Genomic DNA, 17,935 nt, shown 5'->3' on the forward strand with positions numbered 1-17,935 from the left:
GAACATACCTCCTCCCTCCCAAGACCCCATTGTTTCATTCTCACACCTAAATGACATATGTAACATCCAACTGACACTCACATGCACAGACTCAGGATTGAGGAGACTGCTGCAATGGTAGGAAGCGCCAGACAGCGTACAAGATGCTGTTCTTTAGGGTTCCTGGGCATCTGTCTTATCACTAACCTACATCATCATGTCCACATTGATCAGGGCAAATGACAAGAGGTTTAGGTGCAAACAACTGAAGAAGAGATGTAGCCTTGTATTTTCCAGCAGTATTTCAAGCTGTACATGGAACACCATTTAAAAATCAAGTCAAGCAAGAACAGAGCAGTCCAATGTTGCTGGAAGACGCACCGTCATGCAAAATTCATCATTTAAGGAAGTGTTTGGTTTGGGACTGCCTGCCTCTCTACAGGAAGGTGACAGTGTAGACTGTTTTTAAGGTAGAAGCACTCAAAGGATATGTCAAATGAACTAAGAAAACAGTTTGCTGAGAGACGTGTCTTGAAGGGATGACAACTACTGGAATGCCAGCATTTTTGCAACGTTTCATTTGTTGTGCATGGTAGGCTAGATAACAAAATCCAGCCAGATTCCACAACTTGATAAGATAAGGGTCCTGAGAGGAGTAAATCATCACTTTAAATCTGTAAAATTGCACAATACACAGTAATCCAATAGCAATTACACAGTAATCCATAGACAATAAAAGCAATTGAGCATAGTTGAAGAATGTAGTAGTTTGCAGTAATTAGACATTCAATAAGCAAATGAATGCATATGAAAAGACTGAAGAGCATAAATAAGTACCTACTTCTACAATAAGGTTCTTCTGACTGTCTGTCGTACAGAACAGGCTTTAATTTACTGGACTGAGTTCCAAATGAACACTGCCATCTCTGTCATGACTGACTATTTTATCAGTGGATGGTTCCGATTGTTGTCACACCTCAGTAGATGTGCTTGTTTCACATATTGATTCTTCATTAATGGCAGCTTCATTATTTCGGGGCAGCAGCGTAAAGGTTATAAGAGAGAGCCTGATGTCATCGTGGAGGGCTGAATAGCAGAAGTCTCTGAGAAAGGCTTTGGAAGACATGGACAATCGCTAATTGGATGAGGATTTCATTGGGCCGGCTGGGAGAAATGACCTTATGCAATGTGCATAATGAATGGCTTGGACGGGAGGGAGATGTTATGTTTGTGCACAAGCCTGCTGCCAGGGTGGGCTATGGCTAGGCTATTTTAGTTTTTATTCAACTAAGAACTCAAGCTTTCATCTATGGGACATGTTATTCAAAAAGTTTAAATAAGATCAAGAAGTGTAACTAGAATAAATTATTATTTAGGCTACTGTACAATGGATCAGACTGCTCATCTGGACATATGAGAGTTTCTAACTAACATTGAATAGCCTACATTGAGTTATGTAATAAAGATGGTATAAACAATAGGGAATTTAGGCTTCCTGAGGCTAGAAGAGAAAAGGAAGAACAGGCTTGCTGTATCTATGGTCTTTGTCATTTTCAACACAAACCCCCTAGACAAACTTCATTTTACCAGAAACCCCCTATCCCTATGATAGTAGGGCCTTATAAATCTGGTGTATTTTGTGCCCAATTGCATTTAGTTTTTCCCCCAAATTCAAATTTCTCCATTTTGTTTTTCCAGGTTTCTCTTTTTCCCACAACAACAAAAAAGTTTTCACTCTCAAAATCACAACAAAATAGGATGTTCTAAGTCCACAACAACGCTAAATCCTTTACATTCGTGGGAATTGGTCTACATGGATATGGCTAAATTGAAATGATTGTTCCAGAAGAAATATAAAAAGCATATGCATATCCATGGTAGCAATTGAAAGTGAACAGTTTGCAGATTGTGTAGAATTGCAGCAAACCATTGAGATCATGTATAGCTTGTTACTGTACAGCCACTGCGTTCAAATGTAGGTGTTCATCAGTGCCCAAATCTGCCATTTTCAACCTGTATACGGTACGAGTGTAAAGGGCTACATCACATCAGGAGACCACTTTGGAGGTCTGGGAAAAGTCTAAGAAATGTTGAATATTGGGTGTAGTTACCCTTTAATTCAAGCCAGAGACCATTGTTTGGTTAGCGGTGTTTCTGTGGCGCTCATGTGATTTGGATTTTGCAAAACAAATGGCAGCTGGATTGATGCTGGGGAAGCCTTTCCATCTACCAGCAGACTATCATTAGCATTATTGCTAACAGGTACACAAAGTGTAGACTAGACAAATGAACGTATCGCACACACACACAGACAGGGGCATTCCTGTGCCATTTCAGAAAGTTGCAGGAAAGTACAAATCACTAAACATGTTTCCATCCAACCTTTTTATGCGAGTAGAGTGCATGTCGGATAAACAGACCTGATGGAAAAAGCACATTTGTTGGTAAACTTTCCAAATGTTGACAAAGCAAAATACACTAGACAATGTGGGAACTTTTTGTGTCGGTAAAATGTATTATGCGAGAAATGGTGGTGGAAACGACTTTATTGATATAATAACCATCATATCGAAGAAAACTTGGAGTCACGTTGTGTGGTCCCGCCACTATGACTGTGAAAGCATGCAGTTTATTAGGCTGATGAGCTTGATGCTTGGTTGCCGTTTGACAAATAAAAAAATGATATTTTGCCCTAAATGTCATTCTATAGGTAACCTACCTACCCCACTGTACCTGCCAGCTATTAGCTAGAGCACACATGCCAAGACCAGACTGGGCACATTCAATATATAACGCAATTCTTTGTGACAAAACCATCACTAGAGTTGAAAATACAATGGAAACACATTTAACTTGTATTTTTTATCCGGTACATGGGAATTTAACTGCAAAATAAATATTCATGTGCACTGCGTCATCACGCACAGCCTTTTAACCGCAACAAGTCAATTTGATGGAAACACATCTCTGGTGGGAAAATGCGCATGTATTTATTTTAGAATATTTGCATGAAAATCTGTCCCAATTGGATGGAAACCTTGCTACGTATGCATTTTGTTCATGTCTTATGATTAACTTGAGCAAATTAATGCATTTTCCAATAAGTTAAATACATTTAGTCGATTTCCTACGAAGTTCAACAAAAAATGTATATTGTTGAATTCAATTTTAATGTCTGGATTCTGTGATCCCATTCGCATTGTCCGCAACCCATATTTTATAGGGCCCTACATACTGTATGTTATAAATCATTGAAATAGATTTCTCCAAGTGCTCATCACTTATAGGTTTGGTGAAATATGTACTGATAATATGAGAAACGATGTACAGATAAATCCAAATGTCCCATTAAACTCTGAGAAGAGAATACTAATGATGTCCAGGCACAGTGATAAAATTCAAGAGCACAAAATGCCTCTATTGTTCTGAAGTTTGACCGGGGAAGAATGTCACTCAAAACCCTTTTGTTTTCATGAATACATCTCACAAGCCCACTAACCCTGGTTTGTTTTACATTTTACAGCACAGATTCCAGCTCGTAGAGGCTGAGTGACATTTTCTGGAACATCGCCATCGTTCTGCACCGCACTCCCTGTTCTTCCTGCACACAAACAAACGAGCAGGGGTGTTCAGTTACCTGCTTTAGAAAATACAGCATTCCTGCTTCTCAGGTTTCAGACAGATTTGGACCAGCTCCAGACATTGAGAAATTGAATACACCGTGCTGTGGTTGGTTGGTTAGACAATCATTGCATCATTCTGCCTTCTGGGTAATCATGGGTGGATGATGGCAAGTATTTATAGGACCAGTAAGCTAAAATATATTAAGTTGCCCTTCTGTAAATCAATTACAGACTACTTTAGTAAGCAGAATGTAATTACTTAGCTATAACTGAGGTAGCTAGATAAAATAATGATTACATTTAAATGAAAGGTAAGTGACACAGACAAACTAAGGCTTCTGTAGCTGCCTACAAAGCTATTTCATCTTGTCCTGATGCTAAGTAATCTAATAAAGGCATAACAACTTTTATCATCCACAAGCCTTGGGGTTCTTCCTACGTATTGTATTGCTTTGTACAACCATTGACACCTATCTACACAAGAGAAGTAGGCCTAGCCTATAATGTCCAGTTTTTTTCATGATTCAGCTACCTGTTTCCAAACAGCACCTACCGCCATACCCACAGACCAAAATTCTGTTTCAAATGAGTTACTCTAACTTATTAGACAGAATACAGGAGGTGTGTCAAAATCAAAATGTGCTCATAACTGATGAGAGAAATAACTTGGGCAATAATAGGACATAACCTAGTAATTGGTGTCATAGAGACTTAGGCCAAAACTCTGACTCTGCATCCCAGACTTCAGGAAAAAGCGCCATGACCAGCCATCAATAAGGGGGTATTGGCACTGAATAGCGAGTGTTATATGACTGCAAACTGGCGCAAGGCCGAATTGAATGCTAGGGCCTGGGTGAGAGAGATCACCACTATGACAGACAACATAATAATAATATAAAGTGTATGTGGAAGTACAATTTATATGTCTGCAAGGCCTCTTCAGATTGAAAGTTTGGACAGCTCTCAACAAGGGAATTTGTAAATTGAGTGAACTTGGCCTATCCCTTTCACTTTCCATCCCCGATAATAAACGAAACCAACAAGCTAATAGGCCTGCCTACATTCACTGAATGAACGGATGAATGGAATAGATTGGTAGAACAAATGAAATGCCAATAGGATATGATCCAACAAAGCCATTTGTTGGACCCTAACCCTAACCCTCTTCCAGAGAAGAGACTTGAACCGCCATGGCCAGACAGGTTGCTTATGTAAAATATGTGAGATCAGCAGCTCTGAGCTAGCTGTCTGTCTTCGGCCTCCTAAACTCATGCCCCATCATGTCAGTCGCTTACAGAGCATGGATTTGAAATAGCTCGATTGTAGCAGAGGGTGTGACTTTAAAACTAGTTGGTGACACCTTATACTGGTAACAATTTCTATTAAGTTGCTGTTATACCAGTGTAGTGACGCTGTAATTACACAAGTAGTAAGAATTTTGTATTAACATGTTACATACCGTAGTAGTGTAACGGATGTGAAATGGCTAGCTAGTTAGCGGGTACGCGCTAGTAGCGTTTCAATCAGTTACGTCACTTGCTCTGAAACCTAGATGTAGTGTTGCCCCTTGCTCTGCAAGGGCCGCGGATTTTGTGGAGCGATGGGTAACGACGCTTTGTGGGTGACTGTTGTTGATGTGTGCAGAAGGTCCCTGGTTCGCGCCCGGGTATGGGCGAGGGGACGGTTTAAAGTTATACTGTTACAGTAGGCCTACATTAGTAATGGCATTTTAAAGGTATAGTAAACATGTAGTTTAGTGGAAGGGGATATGGACTGTTCCCAAAACGTACTATGCCATTATGATTAATCTATATATTTTTATGGTTCTAACCAACTACATTTCTTAGATGAGCTGTACAGTAGTACACTGCTGGGTAATTCTGCTGAATCAGCATTAAGACAAACAAATCTGTTGTTTTTGGATTACTAATATGATCACATCTACAGTATAACATTTGTTTTATTTTATAACATCCTTGCCAAAATCCATCCCTGATGTCCCATCCAGTTAGATTTGAAATACTTAGCCTCTGAATAAGCCTACTATAAGTATACTGTATAGAAAGGGGTTGTAGAAGCCAACCACCATCCAAGGTTCAGTACACGAGTAGCTAGCTGCCTGGAAAAACGGCTTTCACCCCACCCCCAAAGCAAATGAAGCCATGGGATAAAACTGACCGGACCGGTGAAAATGGTAGGGCGGATAGGCTGAGGGTAGGACAGGCAGGGAAATCACAAGGGGCTGCGCCTGGTTGGTAGTTGGATAGTAAGCAGCTATGCAATATCTGTAAACAAGCCAGCACAGTAAACAGTCAGAAAGCCGAGATGACACGCAAAACCTTGTTTATATATTCAGGCCTATCAGAGGGGTATACTACAAAACAGGTTCAATGAGCCAGCTAACGTAATTGGCTAAATATATATATATTTTTAAGATACGCTTTAAATGGGCATGGTCTAATTGACTCAGCAACCAAAAACACATTTCTTAATGAACCAGAAAACCAATAGTTAGTTTCGTTTTTATCAAAGTTAGCTGGATAACTTATTGATACCCCTCTGGATTGGTACTTTTAACTACCCAACTATAGTAGTTTAGTAAGCTTTAGTTGCCCCAATACAGGGGATCATGCTTCTTCCAACCTTGTCCCTATACGAACGCAGTTTATCTGCCTGCATGCAGTCCCGATAGCGCTGGGTAGACATGTGGCTATATTAAGCTCAGGTTATTTAGTAACTGTTACATTTGTGATTAACAATGTTAACCTGTTTTAAACAACAAATTACACTAAATTGCAAAACAAGTCCTAACAGCTATCCACATCCAAACCCTCCTCACACTTTCATGAAAGACAGAGCCGGCTCTGCCACGCTGCGTTCCAGTCTCACGGACAGCAGTTTACATCCAGAGGCACTAGCCAGCTAGCTACACTAAACTTTGCTTGCTGTGCTCTAGAAAGTCAAGAAAGATGCATACAATTACACCATATTTCAAATAACACAAGACTCCATTGACCTTGGAATAATAGACTCACCTTATTGACAGGCCTCGTTAGAAAATCAAACAAGAGCAATCAGACAGCCTTGCACTTGGGATGGGAAGACACTTAACTTGAAAATAGTAGCTCGCGCAACAGCTTTGCTTTTCTTGCTCAAGACGCTCCAGTGGTCAACATTCCCGATGAGGACAAGCAGCTAGCAGTTTATTTCGCAGCTGACTCCTCAACACAAACGAAACAACTTCCCCCTCCCGGCTGACTCCGCCCACATCGCCTCATGTCTCTGGGTTCTAGAGGAATATTCAGTAGACTCATCAGAGCGAGAGAGCGAGCAAAAGAGACCTGCTGCTACCAGAAAAGGGTAACCAGCGAAGAACAAACACCACTGTAAATACTACCCATATTTATGTATTTTCCCTTTTTTACTTTAACTTTTTTCATTTTGTCACAACACTATATATGACATTTGAATTGTCTTTATTCTTTTGGCACTTCTGTGAGTGTAATGTTTACTGTTAATTTTTTATTGTTTATTTCACTTTTGTGTATTATCTATTTCACTTGCTTTGGCAATATAGACATATGTTTCCCATGCCAATAAAGCCCCTTGAATTGAGAGAGATTTATTTGAGTTATTAAGGTCCCCATTAGCCGACGCCAATGTCGACAGCTAGTCTTACTGGGATACGACACATAACGAAAAATACTTTATAGATCAAATACTTTACAATTGACATACATTTCAAAACATGTGTGTGCAGGGGGAGGGGGAGAGAGACATGTGTGTGCAGGGGGAGGGGGAGAGAGACATGCCGAGAAGTCCTGTCTGCAGACATAGAACACAGCTGCAAAAATAGACACTACACACAGCAAACTTTTCCCAAAATCAGTAGATACAGCCCCATGCTCGTTCCCATGTAAATCAGGCCCCGGTGTCTCAGGTCTCAGCCTGGAGTAAGCATGTGGGTGCTAAGAAGTGGAGCGGGGACCCTGGAAAGTTCACAGTATTGCTCAGGTTTAATTTCAGTTCCAGCCCTTTGGCCTAACCCTATTTCAGTCCATTGTGTCACTATTTTATAGCTTTTCAAACTGTAAATCTATATGATACTTACATAGTGGTCCTGTATGGCTCAGTTGGTAGAGTGTGGCGCTTGCACCACTAGGGTTGTGGGTTTGGTTCCACCACACATATGTAAAAATGTATGCACGCATAACTGTAGCCTCTTTGGATAAAAGCACCTGCTAAATGGCATATATTATTATTATTACATCAAGCTACTGTAAATCAGTGAGTCGGAAGTACGCGTACACCATACAGTTACATATACAAATCATATGGAACTGTAGGATTTTGGGGTACACTACAAAATGTACAGTTGTTTTTCAATTTAATATTCTCCTATTGGCCCTGTTGCATAAATGTCAAATCAAGAGTTCAATGCTCTGGAGTTACCTTTCCCTGCTCCTATGCAGTGTTTTGGTATTTCCTCCGCCAAGCACTGTGTTGCAATAGGCCTACGGGGGTTACATGTCCCGCACTAACCTTTATGGTGAGTATAATTTCCTTCATATAATTGTGCAAATGTAGCCATTGTGCTATTAATATGCCACAGTATGTGATTTATCAATCTGATTATTCTAGTAAGACATCTAAAATAAGATTTACTCCATGAACTCAAAAAATGGGAAATAATCAAAAGAGTCTGTAGTGCAAAAGGTTGTAAGTCTGGAACTTTCCTCAGCTGAGCCTGCCTAATGACGGGGTGGGGAAGACAGAGGACCCGTCCCGGACCTGCAGTATCTGGGTGAAAAGAACAACGGTGGTTCCATACTGTGCGACCCTGCCAAACACGACCCAATATAAAAGGGCATTGTACACATACAACATCACACCTTGGATCAGATCTCCTCCCTGTAACATTATTCATGCATTAGGCCCATGTGAACATAACCTCTTTCACTTCGGCCAATCCTGGGAGCCAAGGCTGATGTGAACATGGTTGCATTTGCTCTTCCCAAGTTTTCCATTACAAGGATGTTCAGGCATTTCGCTGCAATTTTGATACCTGATGAAAACTGTGTACGTGATAAATAAAATGTGATATTGCAGGAATCTTATTTGCAAAAGTAACACATGGAAATGGTGTTAAGACAAAGTATTGATAGCTATCATCCTTCTCAACCATGAATGCTGTGAGTTAACCACTACCTTCTTCGATGCTGTGTCATGAGCTGCCAGTAAGTCTTGATTTAGAAAGAGATTTGTTTTTCTGCATTAACGGTTGTGGCAGCGGTTGGCTTGGAACCAACAAAACACTCTGTCTTGCTGCAGTTAGTTTCGTAAGACAGAGAATGGCCACAAATGAGCAGGAATTCTGACCGACAGAGGGCCTGTGGGTCAGCAGGAATTTTCATACCTACAGTGTGGAGGATTACACTCTCTGGCAGCTTCCCAAATGACACCCTATTCCCTTTACAGAGCACTACTTTTAACCAGGGCCCATAGGGTAGTAGTTTACTATACAGGGAATAGGGTGCCATTTGGGAAACATACTTTCTCTCTCTGTAGATGGTGAAATCTGGATCACATGGCAGACAACAAACACAGAAACCCAATCCCCAGATCACCTACTTTTTGTGGGCCTGCCCGGCCTTTGACAGGTCAGGCAAAGCATAGCAGGGAGCCTGTGAAGCTGAAGCGAGGGGACATCTGATCCTATCATTGTGAAGCAGAATTCACCAAGCGTTGGATTGTTCACCCACTAATAGGGAACGTGAGCTGGGTTTAGACCGTCGTGAGACAGGTTATTTTTTGGGGACATCCCATTGCCGATCTCAGTTCTCTCAATAACCCCTTCCCCTTGGCCCTAACTGTGTAGATCTGTAAGATAGAATCAATATAGTGTAATAAACCACCACTACCCTGATTATACCTATCCAGACTGTTCAGATCTGCAAACGTTGAAAGGTTAGGGCCCAAGAAGAATAAGAGCACCACATTGAAGCTGCCCAATAACACCCGTTGGGGTGGTGTCGTCATCATGTTTGACAGTCTCCTGGAGGGGAAAGAGTCTCTCCAAGAAATGGCCATATCACAGTCTGCCGATATGGACAGCCCCATCAAGAGGATCCTCCTCGATTATGTATTTTGGGAGACAGTGGTAAGCAGCCTGAAACTCCTAAAACCTATAGCAGTTGCCATTGCACGGATTGAGGGAGACAATGCCATCCTGTCTGAAGTTCAGACTCTGCTTGCAGATGTAAGAGAAGAAATCTGTACTGCCCTGCCCACTTCACTGTTGCTTCAAGCAGAGGAAACTGCAGTTCTGAAATACATCAAAAGCGTGAAGACTTCTGCCTGAAGCCCATACACGCCACAGTGTACATGTTGGACTCCAAGTATGCTGGCAAGAACATCCTGTCTGGTGCAGAGATCAACAAGGCCTATGGTGTCATCACTACCATGTTTCGCCACCTTGGCCTGGTTGAGGGCAAGGTTCTTGGCAGTCTGGCGAAGTACACTTCCAACCAAGGGCTTTGGGATGGAGATGCAATATGGCAGTCGTGCCAACATATCTCATCAGCCATCTGGTGGAAGGGACTTTGTGGATCTGAGGCTCTTTCCCCTGTTGCCTCCATCATCCTCCAAATCCCACCAACATTAGCCGCCTCAGAGAGCAACTGGTCCTTGTTTGGGAACACACACACCAAGGCACACAACAGGCTGACCAACAAGGTTTGAAAATTTGGTGGCCATCCAGGCAAATTTGAGGCTTTTTGAGCCTGACAACGAGCCATCCTCAACAAGGTTGGAAAATGACAGTGAAGATGGGACCTCAGAGTCTGATGTTCAAGAGGTGGACATTGAGGAGGTCCAGGGAGAAGACATGGAAGCTTGAGAGGAAGACAACCAAAGCTTTAGTTTCTAAATGAATGTTGAAAACGTTTTGGGGAGATGCGATGGATCATTGGGGATCATCCAATATTCCCTTTTGTTGTTCAGTGAAATCATCCCATGTGAAGAGACAACTGATTTAATTAAAGTTCAAATTAGTAACTAAATAGTTTTTTACATTTCTTTTGGAAGGATTTAATTATTTACAATTATGTATACTTATGATAAGATTTATGTTTCTGTCTCCATATGATATGGTAAATATATAATACTATTAATTTGCATATATTTCCGTTAATTCCAATATATTCCCATTAATTCCCACGGAAAATTTCCACCTCTGAATATTCCCCAAAATGTGCAACCCCAATCCTAGTTAGGTTTAGGGTTACTGCAAGTAGTTACACTGTACTTACATTATAGCTACAGTGTAATTTAAAGAGCACCTTCAGACAGTATTCATGATCAATGTACAGAAGAAAAAACTGTTGCATGATTACAAAATAATTTATTGAAAAAGAATAAAAATTGCAGATCAAATAAAATGTGAAATCCTTCCAAAAACATAAAAAAGCAACAGCTTATAAAACTCAATTTTATTGGATTCATATTATTCTGTTTATTTCCAATTTCAACAGTTTATTACTGTAATAATTGATCTGTAGTTTACAAAATATACAACTTTCTAGCTTCAAACTCAACTCGGAACATCGAAGACAGTTCCTTTGTTTTTTTTCCCCATTGTTCCTCTCTAATCAGTGACTGATTTAGACCTGGGACACCAGGTGGGTGCAATTCATTATCAGGTAACACAGAAAACCAGCAGGCTCCAGACCTCGTAAGGTAAGAGTTGAATACCCCTGATCTAGAACATAAGTAAACATCTAAACTGAATTTTAAGGAACTGGACAACTTATGAATCCATCTTTTGACAGACCAGTCTAGAATCTTGTGGTCCCTATTTACATGCTTTATACTGGGTGGCCCTTTAAGTCTATCATTCAGTCATTCTGATCAATATTGATAGTACTTCATTTATAAAATATATTATATTCACTTTTTCTTTCTTTCAACTACAATAGTAATGCCAAAAACGTCTAGAGAGACACAAGCTCATGTACAGTACTGCACATCAGATCTACTGTTGAATACAACAACAAAAAGCTGTGCATTGGAGCCCCATGCAAACAACATAGAACACTTTGTGATTAAATAAACAATAAAATCATAGCAAATAGTAATCAGACTTTTTTTTCTGAAAATGGAGTAAGAGCCCATACCTCTTGTTCGTTACTCATATATCTATTGATTAGTAAACTATTTTACTAAGTCATGGTGATATTATTCACCAATAGTTACACAAACAGAAATGCTTCAAAAATGATTTTGTAATGTCAAGAAAGGATATGTTAGTAATCTTTTCTCTGAAGATAAAATAAATATATTAAGAGGCATTATAAATCAAAGAATAAAAACATGCAAAGGTTGAACAGCAGCATAGACGAGATCTAAAAACCCAGAGCGTTGCAAAATAAACTAGAATTCGTTCCAAATTGTACCCTATTCCCTATATAGTGCACTACTTTTGTCCAGGGCCCATAGGGCTTTGGTCAAAAGTAGTGTACTATTTAGGGAATAGCGTGCCATTTGGGATACATTCCTAATCACCACCTGGAGAGGAGAGTCCCTTGGAGCCAAATTGTGTCATGCTTGGCCGGTGTTACTCATTGCACTATATCAAGGAGTCTGATCCACTGCATCCTACGACATGGAATATATAATATGTAATAATCAAAAATAACACTGACAGTAAGACAGCATGAGGCATCAATTCCATGTGGACTAGTATTAAAAAGTTTTTAAAAATAAAACTAAAATAATTTCCTAAGATTATTATTATTATCAGCAAGAGCAGCTAATAAATATTCAAAAGCAACAAAAATGATTGGCACATGCTTTTGTAAAGTGATTAATCTTTCCAATTATTGCAACTATTAAAGTACAAATAACTGGATACATATACATAAGGACAGTGATAAATTAAGCTGAAAGATAACATATATTATTTGGCTGCCTATGACAATTCTAATCAGACGGTTTGCAAGATGTTCTGGAATCATTCTGGAAGATTCTTTATTGTTCTTGTGAGAGGGATGATGCTGCTTGTATAGTACCAAGTCTACCGTTCACTTGAACTGTTTTTGTGGGGGCATTGACCTGAATAAAATAGATGAAACATGAAAACCAGTGTTATTTTTGTACCAATTAAATAATGCCTGACATTGAGTTAAAGTTAAGAGTTCAGATCATGCAAGAAGTAGACTATTTTGTGAAGAATGGAAGTGTTTTTATTGTATTTCTCTCATTGATTAATCTAACGGAACAATACATTGCTCAAGCTGCACAGCCCCACAGACTGTGGAACTACGTGATGGAATCTTGGTCTCCAGCTAGCACAGAATGTTTCCCAGGAGTTCTTTGTTCCGTCACAGACATGTTGCAACAAAAACAAGGTAATACTAGGTGAGAAATGGTGGGTAGTCGCCTGGCTGGTGAGTTCCCATATGAGTGCATGCACAAAAGGTCATTTATGATCACCTCCATTTGCTCTATCTGAAAACATGGAATTGACAACCTGTAACTTGATGACAAAACTCACTCCCAATAACTGTCTCCCTCTTTTGTGGTGTTGCTATTGTATTGTTAGTGTGGTTGCCTGCAGTACAGATGATACTCTACCTTCTTCAGGCGATCAGCTGCAGAGCCAGATCGGATGGCCTCAAGCATTGCATCCCGGGCCAGAGCGGGATTCCCCCCAGCCCCCAGGGGCACCCCCATCATAGTGGGCTTGGGCTGAGTGGAGGGAGGGCCAGGAGGAGGAGGAGGAGGGAGCATAGAGGGGGGTGGAGGAGGCACAAATGGAGGAGGGGGAGGCATGGCAGGGAAGGCATCACACAGAGTTCTGTTCTCCTCAGTCTTCCTGAACTTGTCAAGCTCCTCTGCAGCCTGGGATATGGTCTGTGGAGCGTAGAGAAGGGAACAATGGTAGTCCAGATACATAGACCCACTTGACGGCTGCTTTCACATGCACGCACGCACACACACAACTTCCCTCTTATACCTTGTTAACCCCAGTGGTTTACTAGGTAGCAAAACAAAGGTTAAAAGGCATTTCAAACAGCTTTGCAACTCTAAGTTAAGCTGTCACTAGCCTGGATCTACTTTAGCTCCTCCAACTAAATTTAACAGGTAGCTAAGGAATAGAATCAAGAACTCCCATCAAACATTCCATTCTTTTTTTATCAAACCTAAATTCCACGTTATTGCCCTGAGAACCTGATTTAGTAATGCACATTTCTGAGATTCCTACTGGTGAGCTGGGCAGGAACATTCTAGAGCTCACCACATCGGGCCTCCCTCACAACTACACATTTCCTCCTCTCATTTCACCATGGTCCTTACATGAAAACAAACCACATCACATTCAAGGGGAACGCAAATAGACTCATATATAATAAACATAGTGCTGCTTGTTCTCCTGAAATGAGCTATTCACTGACATGCAAACTCTTGGCTATAGCTTACCTTCTTTAGCCCTGCAGAGTTACTTTGGCCTCTAATGGCTGCCAGTAGGGCACATCGCTCATTCTCTTCCTCAACAAAGAACGATTTCTTCAAAGTGCTGCTTGCACTTGAGTCCGATATCTAGTCCGACAGGGAAAATCAGGTAAATTAGAAACCAAACCCCTACATTACACCCATTATAAGTAGCTGTAGACTTCCACTTAACAAAAAAAAAAAAAACAGTGATCTTTGTGAAGTTAGCATGACGGTCTCTCCATCTCACCTTTCTAAGCCTCTCCTTCCCATCCCCACACTGGATGGCCGACATCAGAGTGGTGTGTAGCGACGTGTCCATCTGGACCGACTTCATGATCACAGGTTTGAACTTCTTCACCGGCCCAAACAGACTGACCTGCTGGGGCTCTGGGAGGTTGTTGCTGGCAGCAGCTGCAGCCGATCGCGGTGGTTCAGGCTTCTTTGCCAGGGCTGGATGACCTTTGGGACCTACTGTCTCTGATCTGCTCTGTGCAGGTGGTGGACCCTGCGAGGGCCTGGAGACGGCAGGTACCTGTTTAGTGGGGGATTGTGGTGCTGGTGGTGGGGGTGTCATCGGTGTCTGCTGTCTGGGACTGGGACTGTTGGACCCATGCTGCTTAGTGTTATTGGCCACTGTATCAGAGTCCAGTGACTTGGAGCTCCCTCCTCCACCTCGCAGGCTAGAACTGCTCCTATAACCACTCCGGTCCACTCCTTGCGTCGACTCACCAGAGACTACCTGTTTCTCTGCTGAGAGGTAGTCAGGGTAACATTTAGCACTGGCGTGATAGGATCCAGACCCAGAGCTGCTCTCCTTCTTCACTGGTACATTAGTAGATGTACCAGAGGACCGCTGTGGATTTACATGAAAGGATCGACCCTCTTTCTGATAGCCGTAACTGCCAGGTGGCTTTCTCACGGGGACAGACAACTCTGCTGTTACTTCTTGGATGTTGTCAGCTTTGGCCATGGTGGGCTTCACAACGTATTTAGCAATGGCAGAAGCTACGTACTGACTGGATGTTCTCCTGGACGGCTTGAGGAAAGAAAGGCTTCTCTTCTGATCTTGGAGAATACCAGTGTTCAATTTCATAGGCTGCTGTTGCTGCACAGGTGTCTCTGAAACTGGAACTGGGGCCTTGCCCTCTGCTTCCTGTGAAACGTCCTTTGTTACCTCAACAACATCTTTGCATGTTTCCTTAGGTGTCATCTTGGCTACAGGTTCACAGGCCTTAGGTGTTGCCTTGGCTGCAGGTGGGTCAGAGGCTACAACCCGTGGGGTGGTTTTAGGGACCTCAGGCTCTGGGCTCTGGGTCTTTGTGAAAGGGACAGGTCCTCTACTAGTGGGGACCGAAGGTGCAGAAGTGTCCTGCTTCTCCGTGGAGCTCCAGAAGGCTTTGGCTTTCCCCAGGAGTGGTGAGACGGAGTCCTCTTTGTTGATCCCAGACTCAGAGGAACCGCCAAACTTGTTTCGGGCGATGGGCACTTTGACCATGTTACCCTGATCGTCAATTCTAATGGCACCTGGTGTCAGAGTGGCCGTGGCCTCTGCTGGCTTCTGAGGCTGGGTTGCAACTAATGGCTTGGGAGGGACGATGGTGAATGTCTTCATACCGAATCGAGAGACTGGGCTACAGGTGATTTTAATTTGTGACTGGGAGGCAGTGTGGCCTCTATAGGTAGGAACCTCTTCCTCAGGGGACTTGGAATGGCTCTCCAGGACAGTGAGAGAGCTGTTGACAGGTGAGGCTTTCCTCTCAGCTCCCTCAGTGGACTCCCGTCTTTGAACTTCCACTTTAGTCTTAGAGACCACTGCTGTACGGTCTTTCCCCGTGGTGCCATTGGCAAGCTTCTTCCCTGGTGATTTGAGGCGCTGCGCGGGCTGTGGTTGAGCAGAGCTGACTTTGCTGGAGCCGTCAGACATACAGGCGTTGTTGTTTTTGTTCTGTATGCCAACACTTGAATGATGATGACTGTGGTTCAGGTCTTTATTGTCTGTTGTTTGAGAGCTACTCATTAGTGTGGCTTGGTGATCCGTCATGCTCGGTGTCTCGTAGTCCTCCAGGACTTCATCTATGGCTGTGACTGGGACCTCCATATCCACCACAGACACTGGGATATCATTGCTCTCAGTGGACATCACGTAGGGGTGCTCTTGCACTGAAACCGCATCTATGTGACTTATATCTAGTGGACATGGACAAATTAAAATACATGTGTTAGCCGGCCTGCTTACGGACTATACAACAAATATTAATTTTGGTCCTGTGCATCCATTGTGGTTTCCAGGATGTCTCCAGGTTGTAAATCATGTGCATTTGATGGACAATAAAACATGTCCACACACATGAATTTGTGTTCTACTAAAAGCTCACTTGCTAGATCAGCATCCAGATCAGCCAGAGTCTGGTTGAGCTGAGCGGTGAGCTCTGGGTCCTCTTTATAGATGTCGTTTGTTTTGCCTGCTTTGTCGTTGTGGCTGATATCACTGCTGTGTCTAAGGGAGGAGGGGGTAATACAAGTTAAGTTTTGAACTGTTTTGCAGGTAGCATAAAAGGAGAACTCAAGTTAACTCAAAAATGTGAAAGTTACATTTAGATGATGGTGGAGTCTGCTGCCCTTGAAATATTTATTCATAGTACTTGTGTTTTCAAGTTTATATTTCTTTCACACTTAGTTCAAGGAGTCCAATGAGCATTCCTCTGTTTCATTCATGTGTTTATTTTCTAAACTAAAACAGCATGGGGGTTATATCCCTGCTCTTCTTGGCCAAGCCAAAGAAAACCTTCCTCCTGCAGACTAGGTAGAGCCTATTTTCCTGAGAAAACCCCCAGAGCCCTCACTTTAGAGCCCAGCAGATTTAAGTGACGCTGCAGACTTTGGAAGGTAGCCCCTTAGCTTCAACACATGTGGACTGCAGTGACTCAGTCAGGAAGCACTGTTGGCACAGTAAAACAGGCCTTTAAAAACAAGCCGGTGCAGAGACGTGAGATACGTGAGATAGCTGACTAAATAGTGAGAGACGTGAGGCAGAACTGAGAACGAGGAGGGAGTTAGTAAATCATAGGGAGGATCTGACTCGTTGGTTGACTGGGCCATCTAAGACTAGGTACCCTTCCAATGAGAAAAGCAGCTTTAGCTAGGGTCTGCAACTAGTAGTAGTAAGTGCATAAGGGTAGGATAACTAAGAATTAATAATTGAAAAGCAGTGCTAAGTGTGCACCCTGAACATTGCTATGATAATGCAGTGAGCAGAGCAGATCAGTGGTAGCACAGCTACAGTACCTGTGTCTGGAGCCCCACGTGGCACAGCCCTCGTCACTATCACTAGAACAGTCCTTGGTGAGGGGATGGATCATGGGGTGAGAGGAGCCAGAAGAGCCCAGGGAAAGGCTCCCGTCAGGGGAGGTAGGGTGAGTGGTGTCAGAGACCGAGGGGGAGCTGACCAGGCCAGAGTCCTCAGCCATGCCCTCGGAGGCTGCATAGCCCTGGTCCTGGAAGCTGCCACTGCCACTGCTGCCCATGGATAAAGTCTCCTCCACCTCTATGTCTGGGGTCTGGGGTCCTGCCACAGAGAGCCGCCGAGAGTGCAGCCAAGCTGGGGTCCGGGTAGAGGGGTGGTAGACATGATCATCATCAACAACATAATCATCAGTATTATCAACTGACAGAAGAAAGCTGTATAATGAATCAAAATAAGCTAATCTAGTTGCAATGTTATCTGTGGTCTATTGAGAAGAACAGTTCACAGCAACAGCATGTGCATGAGAAAGGAGGGAAGCAGAGAGGGGGAAGAGTGAGAGAAATGTTATTATACATGTTAGCTAGACATACATTCT

At 42.5% G+C, this 17,935-nt stretch overlaps 2 protein-coding genes across 4 annotated transcripts in view; both read right to left on the minus strand.

Annotated features, from left to right (window-relative positions):
• LOC120031018 (growth factor receptor-bound protein 10-like) overlaps positions 1 to 6,799 on the minus strand; it is an 86,705-nt gene extending 79,906 nt beyond the window's left edge. Inside the window, exon 1 of the mRNA XM_038976537.1 lies at positions 6,638 to 6,799. The gene's annotated coding sequence lies outside the window, so the exon portion shown is untranslated. The remainder of the gene's footprint in view (positions 1 to 6,637) is intronic.
• Positions 6,800 to 11,235: 4,436 nt separating this feature from the next.
• Positions 11,236 to 17,935, minus strand: part of LOC120031557 (protein cordon-bleu-like) — a 45,834-nt gene continuing 39,134 nt past the window's right edge. For all 3 annotated transcript variants that reach the window (XM_038977363.1, XM_038977364.1, XM_038977362.1), the window contains 6 exons: positions 17,382 to 17,694; positions 16,472 to 16,593; positions 14,344 to 16,283; positions 14,082 to 14,201; positions 13,236 to 13,514; positions 11,236 to 12,713 (listed from right to left, as the gene is read on the minus strand). In XM_038977363.1, coding sequence (XP_038833291.1) covers positions 12,630 to 12,713; positions 13,236 to 13,514; positions 14,082 to 14,201; positions 14,344 to 16,283; positions 16,472 to 16,593; positions 17,382 to 17,694 — 2,858 coding nt within the window. In that variant the 3' untranslated portion in view covers positions 11,236 to 12,629. The remainder of the gene's footprint in view (positions 12,714 to 13,235; positions 13,515 to 14,081; positions 14,202 to 14,343; positions 16,284 to 16,471; positions 16,594 to 17,381; positions 17,695 to 17,935) is intronic.

This window comes from Salvelinus namaycush, chromosome 37 (genome assembly GCF_016432855.1).
Source record: "Salvelinus namaycush isolate Seneca chromosome 37, SaNama_1.0, whole genome shotgun sequence".
Classification (NCBI taxonomy): Eukaryota; Metazoa; Chordata; class Actinopteri; order Salmoniformes; family Salmonidae; genus Salvelinus; species Salvelinus namaycush.